Source organism: Danio aesculapii, chromosome 21 (genome assembly GCF_903798145.1).
Source record: "Danio aesculapii chromosome 21, fDanAes4.1, whole genome shotgun sequence".
NCBI classification, from domain to species: domain Eukaryota; kingdom Metazoa; phylum Chordata; class Actinopteri; order Cypriniformes; family Danionidae; genus Danio; species Danio aesculapii.
In genome coordinates, this window is record NC_079455.1 from 37,001,713 (window position 1) to 37,014,552 (window position 12,840).

Here is a 12,840-nt window from a genome sequence, read left to right on the forward strand (position 1 = left end):
GTGGGGCATACATTTTAATGTGTGTGTCCCTTTAAATTTAAATTGCTGTTCCCCACCCTATTCCAGAAGAGGGTGGAGCCTTTACAGCTCATGCCTAGTTTAGTTCAACAACAAAAACAAAACATCTGAATGTAAACAGTCAGGAATAAATCGCATGTATCAGTATATTAGACCTGTTAAACATCTCATACAATGTAAAATAGATTTGATTACTTATAAATGAGCTATGTGCATAATTATAAAAAATGAAGTCAAATTAACAGTTCCAAGTTATTTGTTTTATTTATTTAGTAGCATTTATTTATTTCACAACAAGGGACAGTGTACATTAATCTACGTTCCTCAATAATGTGGATGTATCCAAATTAGCTCAAAGACTAGTTTTCAACTAAAAACAATACTCAAATGAACAATAAAAAACAAACACCACAACAACATCAAAAGCCTTATAACACGTTTACTCAATTTAAGTGGAGCCAGCTTGTTGCTTTAATGCAATGTGTAAACTTGTTGCTTTTAAAGTGTTTACTAACTTTAAATGAATGAACTTGTTGATTTTAATGTAACGTGTTTACTTACTTTAAGTGAAGTTAACTTGTTGCTTTTAATGTAACGTGTTTACTTACTTTTTTCAGTGAATCAACTTGTAGACATGCTCCGGGCACTTAGTTATGAATAGTTTGAATTTGTGATTTTATTATGTGTTTGTTATCCCGAGAAGAAAACTCGGGACAACAATGGAGGCATTCAAGGGAGTTCAGTTAAAGTATAACTGATAGAAAGAGTAAGAGGCATAATAGCACCCCTTTAACTAAAAATAGTTTTCTCAAAATCAAGAGTTTGTACCTGAGGATGCAATGGCAACTGTGAGCTCCTGATGAGAGCCGGCAGAAACCAAACCGCTGTTTACTGTCGATATCTGTTAGAACAAACGTGAAGTTCTGCCCCACCTGACCCACAGCCATACTGAAAGACAGGACAGAGAAACAGGTGAGAGTGTATTCTGAGAATGCAAAAGGAAGAATTCCTCAAAAGCCAAGTAGATTAATGATTGCATGTAACATTACCTGTCCATATTAAAAGGAAAACAAAACTTTGGGATAGTCTGTAGCGTTTCCTGAAACAGATAGGCAAAAAGAAAGAACTCACTATAAGTCAACATTTTAAAATAATCAAGACGCTAATTTAAAACACGTTTTCTATTGTTATATATAAAAATAATTCTTTATTACTGTGATGCAAAGTCATTATTAGTCTTCGGTGTCTCACATGTCTTCAGAAGTCGATTATTATTGGTGCTTAGCTATTAAAAACTCATTATGTATGTAAGTTTGACACCCAGTGGTTGAACTAGGTATTGCATGCGTGATTTAAAACACAAGCAAGCGCAGGTTGCCAGATTGACAGGAGTGTGCCTGACTATCAAGCCTAAAGGCTGATTTAAGTTATGTTCTAAATAAAAGCAACGGCACAAGATAGAAGGAATATTTTTCATATTAAAAGAAGTTTTGTTCTAACCAACACCTGAAATTTCTATTTATTTCTTTCAGCTAAACACAACAAACTGTGATCACCTCAGGTACACCTCATGTGCTTTATCCAGTGTTGAATGCTAATAATGCGAGTTTGATTGCCATTTTACATGACATTTATTGCCAATCTACTGAAAGCAGCAGCAGCAGCACTTCACCTCAGACCTTGAAAATAAAATAAACCGTTTGAAATTAAACTTCAGATCTGTGATTCAGTGCAAGCTAACACATATCACTGATTCAGCATCTACATTTAATAATGTTAAAGAGGTTTGGTATGTATTAATTAGATTATAAAGCTTACAATTTTGTTGGAGTGCAGTAAGTGTACTATTCTGTGCTTCTGAATGGCTGTATTTCAATTTCTGTCATGTTTTGTCTGGTGCAAACAGCCAAATTGCTTATCACTGCATATCTCATCACGTAGCATGTGCAAGACACATAGTTACAATGTAACCTGCTCACCTAATGTTTACGTTAGTAATATTTATTTTATTTGCTAATTAAAGCGCATCTCATTTTGGAGTCTGCTATTGTCCACCGGATGTCGCATTTCAGTCGTGAAAACACACTTTGAAAGCCTTTCTGAATGAATGAATGAATGAATGAATGAATGAATGAATGAAATATGCACCAAGGCAGCCCGGAATGCTGAAATATGATTGGCTATAGTAGCAGTGGGCAGGTAAAAAGACCAAAACAAAGACATTTTCAAAGCAGAATATCTGACTTCAGCATTGTTTTTCAGATAAACAAGAATGTTCACTTAGCATGCTTCTTAAATATCTGCAAACATATTATGGTATTTTTATGTGAGTCAAAAACTTACAGCACCTTTATTATTTGCTCTTAACATTATTAATGCTGAACACATTATGTAATTTTTGTGATCACAATAATGATTTTTTAGGATTTTTTTAATGAAAAGAAAGTTCAAAAGAAAATGATTTATTACAAATACAAATAATTTGATTATATATATATATATATATATATATATATATATATATATATATATATATATATATATATATATATATATATATATATATATATATATATATATATATATATATATATATATATATATATAAATTGCTTGGGAGAGATAAGGTTTCCACAAAAATATGAAGCATCAAAAAAAAAAAAGTTTGTTTGCTAATAATAAAAAACATTTCCTGAGTAGCAAATCAGCACATCAGAACAACTTCTGAAGGATCATGAGACACTCTAGATTGGATTAATGCTACTACAAACTCGGCTTTGCATCAAGGAAAAAATTACATTTTAAAACACATTAAAACAGTTGTTGTAAATTCTAAAACGATTTCACAACTTTACTGTATTTTGAAATACAACATTTTACAAACATTTTTTACAACAATAACCTTGTTGCATTTATAAATTATACAAAATATGAGTATATATATATATATATATATATATATATATATATATATATATATATATATATATATATATATATATATATATATATATATATTAAAAGCTAAAAAACAAACAAAACAAAAAAGAAAAGAAAAAAGAAAAGTAAAACTACTCCTCTTTTTGTCATTAATGGTAATCTATTGAAACATGACAATTATAATCATGCTGAGTACTAGGTGCAGCAAACATATATTGAAGAATGTATCAATACAGAACTATAAGACTGGAACTGCATTGTCCACCAAAAATCATTCATCAACTTCTTCTTCCTCTGCTGTTAATTCCACTACTTTGATTTAACTAATGAAAGGACTCCATATGTTTTTAAATAAACGCTGTTTAGCTTTTATTTTTTCTAATGGCATGCTTGACAACATTTGTCTTATTCATCGAGTAGCATTTGGTCTTTGCATCTTTGTCCATAGCAAAGCTACACATCTTTTGGCATAAAGCAAGCTGAGGTCTATAAATACTTGTCCGCATCTACTATCATTTGAGTCCTCTGGGTATGAGCCCAGCAAAAAAATTACTGTATTTTTTATTAAATGTGTGAGGTTTTCATTCAAAAACACTAAATTACCCTAAAAGAAATCCTGTAATATACACGAAGCATAATCACTAGCTTCACTCACACAAAAGCACACCTTGCACAGATGAAACTGTGTGTTGCTCTGGAGCTACTACTGTATTTAAACCCTTGGGTGAGAATTGTTGCTCTGGTTTCCCCCCATATGGACTTTTGCCCTCAGGGGTGTGTGAGAGAGAGTGAGTGTGTGTATGTGTGTATGTTTTCTGCCCTCATCTGTGTCAGGAGTTAAGGATTATCCCTGGAACAATAGCATGACAGAGGAGAGGGAGGCGACGCAGCCCAGATTACAGAGCTTCACCACTGGGTTTGCCTTCTGGGAGCACTGGACCCAACAATAAAAATGAGTGAAGCTGCATCTGTGCGTGTCAGGTTTCAATTTTAAGTCAATTTTAAGACCAATCTGACGGAAATTTCTGACTTATACAGGACTAAACGCTAAGGATTTTTCTTCTAATTGATTAATAGAAAATATTTTTACTTGCCACATTTTAAAAAAAAAGCTCTTTGCCACATATTTTAAGTAATGTATCAAAACAAGCAAACTCCAGTTGAATACATACTCTTTTACTCCAAGATAACCTTTCTTAACCTTTCTTAAAACTATAATAAACTAAACATATGCACAACAGTCTGTCCATGAGGTTTGGTAGAAGTTTTGAGATATACTGTTGATGATTGGATGAGTGTCGGCCCAATTGTGTAGCTTTACATGGACAGAGAAAACTGAAAAACTTTATGAGGCCTAAAAATTCGTTTTTGAAATTTAAGACATTTTAAGACCCCGCGGACACCCTCGTGTGTGTGTGTGTGTGCACATGTGTCTGAAACTGCAGATAAAGAATATACAGAGTACACACATCGGTTCCAGTCACACCCACTTTCCTGACTTTTTCCAAACTAGAGGTGTGAAAAACACCCTGCTGAAACAGATGGGTTTCGTGGCTTTTTAACGCTCTGTAAAATACTTGCTTAGCCCAAAAAAACGCAGAAACAATTTCGATATTTTGGCGAAAACTAAATCTTTTCCATGGCAAAGTTGAAATGTGCATGGAATTGCTCAAATATTATTTTATATTTTATAAATTTTATAAACATTTTTAATTAAAAGAATAAAAATTATTGTTAACACTAGTTTTAAGAACTGATTCAAATGAGCTTCAGATCAAATATTTAAGTAGTTAAGTGATTGTTATTGATGTCTTTATTACTTCTTTTTGGGACGAGAGCTTATTTCTGCAGAAACACTGATCAGCATGAATTCATGGCCCGTTTCCACTGAGTGGTACGGTACGGTACGGTTCGGTTTGGTTCGCTTTTATGGCCGTTTCCACTGTCAAAAGGCGTACCGAACCGTACCACTTTTTGGCACCCTTTCGAAAGGGTACCAACAAGAGAAAGGGTAAAAAAACAGCAGAGCTAGACGCAACAGCTGAACGCTATTGGTTTACAGAGATCCGTCATTCGCTTATGCAACAAGCCAGAATGAAAACAAAGGAACTGCCAAGTTAAAATACACAGCTGAGAAATTACAGCGGAATTACATGAATTACATTTTCAAACAAACCTTGTCGTCGTCTTAATTAACAGCCACAAAGCCAACAAAGAGCAGATTTTACCCTGTGCCTCGTAGCTTTTTACGAGCCAGTCTGAAGCGCAAGCGGTTTCGATTTCTTGCTTGCACTCGCCGTGCGTCTATATCTGAAATAACAAACTTCTTGAGCTGATGATAATAACCTGCGCTTGATTATTGACGTGCTTTTGAAACCGATCCTGTCAGAAAACTGACAAACGTGATAGTGAAGCGCGAAAAAACAAAGGAGAAGCCGGAAAAAAAGGAGCACATTATTTTTTTCAGCAAACGTGAACAAACTGCTTGTATAACAATTATCATCATCTTTGGACTAACATGAACTCAGAATTGATGGAATTACTGTCTAACAGAGGCTACATGTGCTGCTGAAGATTACAGATGAGAGGTCTGCTCTGACTGTAGGCTATATTTTGTGTTGTTTTGAACCTAAATTAGCACTAAATGTCTGCTGTGTGTAGTTTTTCTGTAGTTGGTAACATATCGGAAACTGTAAGGGTCTGTATGTGTTCATATATGTTGCATTTATTTATTTATTTCATATAATTACAGATGTTACAGTAGGCTGTTTCGCACTGTCATTGATCTGCAGTTATAATCAACTCATGTTCACAGAAAGGTTAGCAATGAACATTTCTACACAAGTATTGTGTATAAAGCATCTGTTTTGTGAGAAGAGCTTCTCATATGATATGCAAGCGACCCTACAGCTTTATTGTAGACATTTTCTCGACCGAAAAAGACATCCACAGAAACTTTGTCATGAACCATGCCCACCAAAAGGGTATCCTTTGTAGTGGAAAAGCAAGCCTGATTAAGAAGACCTGTACCGACCCGAACCGTACCGTACTGTACCAGTCAGTGGAAACGAGCCATTAAATATGTATATAAATAAATAAATGATAAAACAGTTGCCAGGCAGTCATCAGCTTCAGAGCACTTTGGCAGACAATATTTACATCAGCATTTGATTTTGCTGACTACTTCCGATATACAGTGTCATTCACAGTAGAAGGAATAAGTAGAAATCAGACACCGCAAAAGCATATGTAAGCCTGAGTCCCAATCTTGATTGAGTTTGGTTAAAAAGCCCTTCAGAGGGTGTTGGGTACCACAGACTCTCTAGTGGTTTAAACTCCATCTGTCAGAACAGGTGCTCAACGCATTAGCACTGAGGTGAGCAACAATTATGAGATCCACCTCAACATCCCTGGAGAGACGCAGAGAGAAAAAAAATTAAGAAGCGCAAACCTGTTCAGTGTATGTGTCGGGGAAACTCCTGCGCACCTCTGGTCCTGAAAATAATATAGAAATCAGAAAGTTAATATTAAATAGATGCATACACAGACCGAACAAGGTGTTTTTCTACATAATCACAGTCTCCCTAGCAACTCTCTCTATTTTTACTAAAACTTATTGGCAAATAAAATTATGATGATAATGACAATTAAGGGTGTCAGGGGGCACAGTGGGGAGCATGATCGCCTCACAGCAAGAAGGTCGCTGGTTTGAGCCTCGACTGAGTCAGTTGGCATTCTGTGTGGAGTTTGCATTTCTCCGTCTGTTGGTTTCCCTCCTGTTTCCCTCACAAGTCAAAAGACAAAAAGACATGCGCTATAGGTAAATTCGGTAAGCTATTTGTCCATAGTGTATGTGTGTGAATGAGAGTATATGGGTGTTTCCCAGTGTATGTGTGTGAATGAGAGTGTATGGGTGTTGCAGCTGGAAGGGCATCCACTGTTTAAAGCATATGCTGGATAAGTTGGTGGTTCATTCCGCTGTGGTGACCCCTGATTCATAAAGCGACTAAGCCGAAAAAGAAATATACACTAGATATTTTTCAAGACACTTCTATACAGCTTAAAGTGACATTTAAAGGCTTAACTAGGTTAATTAGGTTAACTAGGCAGGTTAACCTAATTAACCTAGTTAAGCCTTTAAATGTCACTTTAAGCTGTATAGAAGTGTCTTGAAAAATATCTAGTCAAATATTATTTACTGTCATCATGGCAAAGATAAAAGAAATCAGTTATTAGAAATGAGTTATTAAAACTATTATGTTTAGAAATGTGTTGAACAAATCTCACTGTTAAACAGAAATTGGGGGGAAAAAATAAACAGGGGGCTAATAATTTAGGAGGGCTAATAATTCTGACTTCAACTGTAAATATCCGGTCAAAAGTTTAGGGTCAGTAAAGTTTTAAAATAAGCTTCTCCTGCTCATCAAGGCTGCATTTATTTAATCAAAAATACAGTGCAAATTGTAAAACTGTGAAATGTTATTGCACCATAAAATAACTCTTCAAAAGAAGTTTATAATTTAAATTAATCATTTATTCCAGTGATTTTAAAGATGAATTTTCAGCTTCATTACTCCAGTCTTCAGTCACATGATCCTTCAGAAATCACTCTAATATTAATTATTATTGTTGTTATTATTGTTATTATTGTTATTGTTATTATTATTATTATTATTATTATATATTATTATTAATGGTCATAGTAATAAAAGCAATAATGACTCTAGTAATTATTTAATTTGAAACTACATACAATAAAAAAGCAGTTATTTAAAATATTTAACAATTGTTTTACATTTAATAAATGCCGCCTTGATGAACAGAATCATTTTCTTTAATAAATAAAATAAATAAAGACTGACCCCAAACTTTTGACCAGTAGTGGTGTGTGTGTATATATATATATATATATATATATATATATATATATTATATATATATATATATATTTAGAATAATTGATTAATAAATTTCAGAAATCAGTTTTTAACTATCAGCTAATATACTGACAGTTAAAAACTATACAGAGCCTGGAAGTCTTATTGGCTGTAAGCTTCAAAAAAATAAATTATATAAAATCAATCCCATTTACAATCACACTGGCAAATTAATATTCGGAAAACATGCTTCTTTGTGTGATAATCCTTCATCATATGTTATTTATTTATATATATATATATATATTATATATATATATATATATATAATATATATATATTATATATATATATATAAAATAAAGCAATAAACCTAAAAACAGAGATAATTTTTTGAAAAGAGAGTAACAGATTTAATCTCAGACTACACACTGTAAACTGTGATATTATACAGCACTACCTATGAGACTGTTATTAATGCAAGAGTTTTGTTTAATATGTAACAATGACGAACCGTATGCAATAAACCCAAAAACATAGACATTACATAAAAAATGATCAGTTTTGACTTCATGAGATGCTTTTTGGGCAGAATGCATCTCTGAAAGTAATTTATAATATTTTAAACCAACTGTTTATAGGATGAGTTCAAAAATCAGTAAATCCTCTGTCTGCTTCATTCAGTGAGAAACACAGAGACCCTCAGGCTAATCTGAAAGGTTTCCTCTGCTTTCAGTGGGATTTGAGTATATGGATGTGTCAACGACAAGGGAAGGTCTGTCTCAACGGAACAGACCCAAGACGCTTGCTCCTGCTGTCTTCATCAAACCATACGGTCACTAAGCAACAGTCGTCTAGGGGTCTCAATGGGGGAGAGACACTTAAAACAGCTCAAGTGCAGACTATTGTTTACTGCTGTTCAAAAGTTTGGGGTCAGCAAGATTGTTTTTATACTTTTATTGAGCAAGGAAGCATTAAATTGATTAAAGCTGGCATTTATAATGTCACACACACAAGTCTGCTTCAATATATGCTGCTCTTTTGAAATTATATTCAGAAATAAATCACCCCCAAAGACATCATGACTACAGCACTGGTAATCAAATTAGATTCCTGAAGGATTTTAAGATAATAGTAAACAGAACATTTATTACATAAATAAATAAATAAACAAATAAATAAAATAAATAAATAAATAATATATATATATATATATAATATATATATATAATATAATAATATATATATATATATATATATATAATATAAATATAATTTTTTTCATATGGAACATTATGGACCACTATTTATATATATATATACATATATATATACATATACATATACACATATACACATAGATATATATAATATATATATATAATATATATATATATATATATATATATAATATATATATATATATATATATATATATATATTATATATTATATAACATATATATATACATATATATATACATATATATATACATATATACATATATATATATATATATATATATATATAATATTTATTTTTATTCATTCATTAATTTTCTTTTCGGCTTAGTCTCTTTATTAATCTGGGGTCGCCACAGCAGAATGAACCGCAGCAGATACCCTTCCAGCTGTAACCCATCACTGAGAAACATCCATACACACTCATTCACAAACATACACTACAGACAATTTAGCTTACCAATTCACCTATACCGCACGTCTTTGAACTTGCGGAGCACCAGGAGGAAACCCACACAAACACGGGGAGAACATCCAAACTCCACAGAATATCAAAACACAGAAACGCCAACTGACCCATCCGAGCTCGAACCAGCGACCTTCTTGCAGTGAGGTGATTGTGCTACCTACTGCACCATGCTGCCTGTATATTTATATATTTTTATAGATTTCATTAATTTTGTATATGGCAATCGTTCTGTAAATTTGAAATCAAAACTTTTTATTATTGTCAGAATTGCTATGAAACTTATAGGACTAAAAACCTTTACCAGCACTCTAAACGAACAAAGCGCTTTGAATGAAGTGAAAAGAATTCGGAGAACCCATCCAGGGCTCGCAAAAGCATGAAGTCCCAGGCTATTGTTTTTTTCAGTTGGGTACCAAAATTTATCAACAGCGTGCCTGGCAGGCTATCTAGATACCCCGCTGGGCTTAGTGTAGACAGATTTTGGTAGCCTGACTGAAAAAAACAATATCCCCGGGTAAGAGCCCGTTATGATCTCTTACCCTCCAGCAGAGATACAGCATCCCTCAATGCAAGCAGAACAGCTCAAAAACTCTTTTATTCCAGTGTCAATCAAAATGTTAAACAGTAACCAGTAATGCATATGTCTATCACGGTTCATACACATTTTAACTACTAAAATTCCATGACTTTTCCAAGACTTAAGTAAATCTTCATGGCCTAATGTTTCATGCAATGTATTATGTGTGGTAAAAGAAAAACAATGCATGTTAAAATTTATTACAGCATATCATAAAACACGCAGCAATCTATTTAGTTTAAATTTATATTTATGTAAAATTATTTAGATAACGCTTACACCACACTAATAATGAGAGCGTATGTGATTGCCAAGGACAGAATAGAAGTCAAGACAACTAACCTAAATTGAGGTATACAGATATCTGTTTTCCATGACTTTTCCAAAACTTTGTGGGCTTTTCTGTTTTTCCAAAAGTTTTCTAGGCCTGGAAAACGCCATGTCAAAATTCCATGACTTTTCCAGGTTTTCCATGACCGTATGAACTGAATGTGTGTGTGTTATGTGCGTAATTCTTTACTGTATCAGGCTATGCTGAAATGCTCATGATGCCACAAAAAATTCCCCCCTTAGGGGACAATAAAGTATACAAACATAAACATAAACAAACATAAAGAGTATGGTGTCTTAGTGGAATATTAATTGGTTAAATTAAATTAAATAACTGACCTCAACATTATGAATTTGTTATATCAAGCTAACTTGCTATATGCAAAAGTATTACCCTCCTATGCAATATTTAATCTTTTTCAAATATTTCTCATGTGATAATCTTTAGCAGATTAAAGAAATTTTCACTGTATCTCTTACGATAATTTTGCAGCTGGAGAAAGTCTTATTTGTTTTATTTCAGCTAGAATAAAAGCAGTTAAAAAAAATGTATTATTAGCCTCCTTCAGAAATTTTTTTTATTGTCTACAGAGCAAACCACTGTTATACAATGACTTGCCTAATTATCCTAACTTGCCCAATTACACCTATTTAATCTATTTAAGGTTTTAAATGTCACTTTAAGCTGAATACTAGCATCTTGAAAATTTCTAGTAAATTATTAAACTATCATCATGGCAAAGATAAAAGAAATTAGTTATTACAAATTAATAATTAAAATTATTGTTTAGAAATGTGTTGAAATAAATAAATACAGAAATTGGGAAGAAAATATGAAAGAATTAAAGTTGAAAAGGACAGGTAATAATTCTGACTTCAACTGTATGTCTCAAACAAAACTGTTGAACTGGTATTGACATTTAACTTATTAACTGCACATTTAGTTCCTCATAATTGGTCACTGTTACAGCCTTACCCCTCATAAAAAATGTTTTCTGGTGGACTGATAATATATTGCACTGAATCACTCAACAGGCCTTTGAAAACATTATAAACCAGGAAATGACCAGGAAACCAGGAAATGACACGAGTTCATTTAAATTATTGTCTCAAACTTAAAAAGGGAAGACAATTCCAAGTGAACTACAATGAATCAGTGCATTATGAGGAAGTACAGCTGAAGTCAGAATTATTAGCCCCCCTGTATATATTTTTTTCTCCAATTTCTGTTTAATGGAAATAAGATTTTTTTTCAACACATTTCTAAACATAATAGTTTTAAAAACTCATTTCTAATAACTCATTTCTTTTATCTTTGCCATGATGACAGTAAATAATATTTTACTAGATATTTTTAAGACACTATTATTCAGCTTAAAGTGACATTTACAGACTTAACTAAGTCCATTAGGTTAATTAGGCAAGTCATTGTATAACGATGGTTTGTTCTGTAGACAATCGAAAAAAATAAAAAATAAATAAATAAATAAATAAATATATATATATAATATATAATATATATATAGATAGATAGATAGATAGATAGATAGAGATAGATAGATAGAGAGATAGATAGATAGATAGATAGATAGATAGTAGATAGATAGATAGATAGATAGATAGATAGATAGATAGATAGATAGATAGATAGATAGATAGATAGATAGATAGATAGATAGCTTAAAGGGGCTAATAATTTTGACATTAAAATGTTTTTTTAAAAAATTAAAACTGCTTTTAATCTAGCCGAAATAAAACGAATAAGACTTTCCTCCAAAAGAAAAAATATTTTAGGAAATACAGTGAATTCCTTGTTCTGATAAACATAATTTGGGAAATATTCACAGGAGTAATAATTTTACTTCAACTGTATATGTGGGGCATGATTATTATACTATATTGTTGACACAAGACTCACCAGAGCCAGCCGTCCCAGAATGCACCACCTCCATGTACACCTCAAAGGCTGACCCAGGACTCCCTAAAACGTAAACAAATAGGGTCAAAGGTCAGACACAGATACAATCTAAAGAATGTGTAAGAATTTTCAGCCTTTTTAATTTTTTTTATTGCCAATCAGCAACTTATGGCAAGACCATTATACATAAAAACATTACATGATAGGAATTCAAACAGAGATGATACACAAACAAATATATAAATAGAAATAAACTCAATTCACAAAAACCCTATCTATTAAAAGTTAAATATGATCGTTCAATTCAATATTTGATAAATAACCTCAAATTCTTAGCATCCATAAAGGGTTAATTATAAAAATACCTTTTAATTAATGGTGTGACATGGATTTTGAGATATCGCAGATTGTTTTTCAGCACTTTGAGCACTTTGGCAAAAATGTCTTACCGCTAGAAAATATATATATTT

General features: G+C 32.4%; 1 protein-coding gene across 6 annotated transcripts in view; it reads right to left on the reverse strand.

Annotated features, from left to right (window-relative positions):
* The window catches only part of dennd1a (DENN/MADD domain containing 1A), a 42,378-nt gene extending 29,952 nt beyond the window's left edge, over positions 1–12,426 (reverse strand). For all 6 annotated transcript variants that reach the window (XM_056445911.1, XM_056445909.1, XM_056445910.1 and 3 more), the window contains exons 1-4: positions 12,371–12,426; positions 6,410–6,453; positions 1,068–1,117; positions 847–966 (exon numbers count right to left, since the gene is read on the reverse strand). In XM_056445911.1, coding sequence (XP_056301886.1) covers positions 847–966; positions 1,068–1,117; positions 6,410–6,453; positions 12,371–12,404 — 248 coding nt within the window. In that variant the 5' untranslated portion in view covers positions 12,405–12,426. The remainder of the gene's footprint in view (positions 1–846; positions 967–1,067; positions 1,118–6,409; positions 6,454–12,370) is intronic.
* Positions 12,427–12,840: the final 414 nt, after the last annotated feature.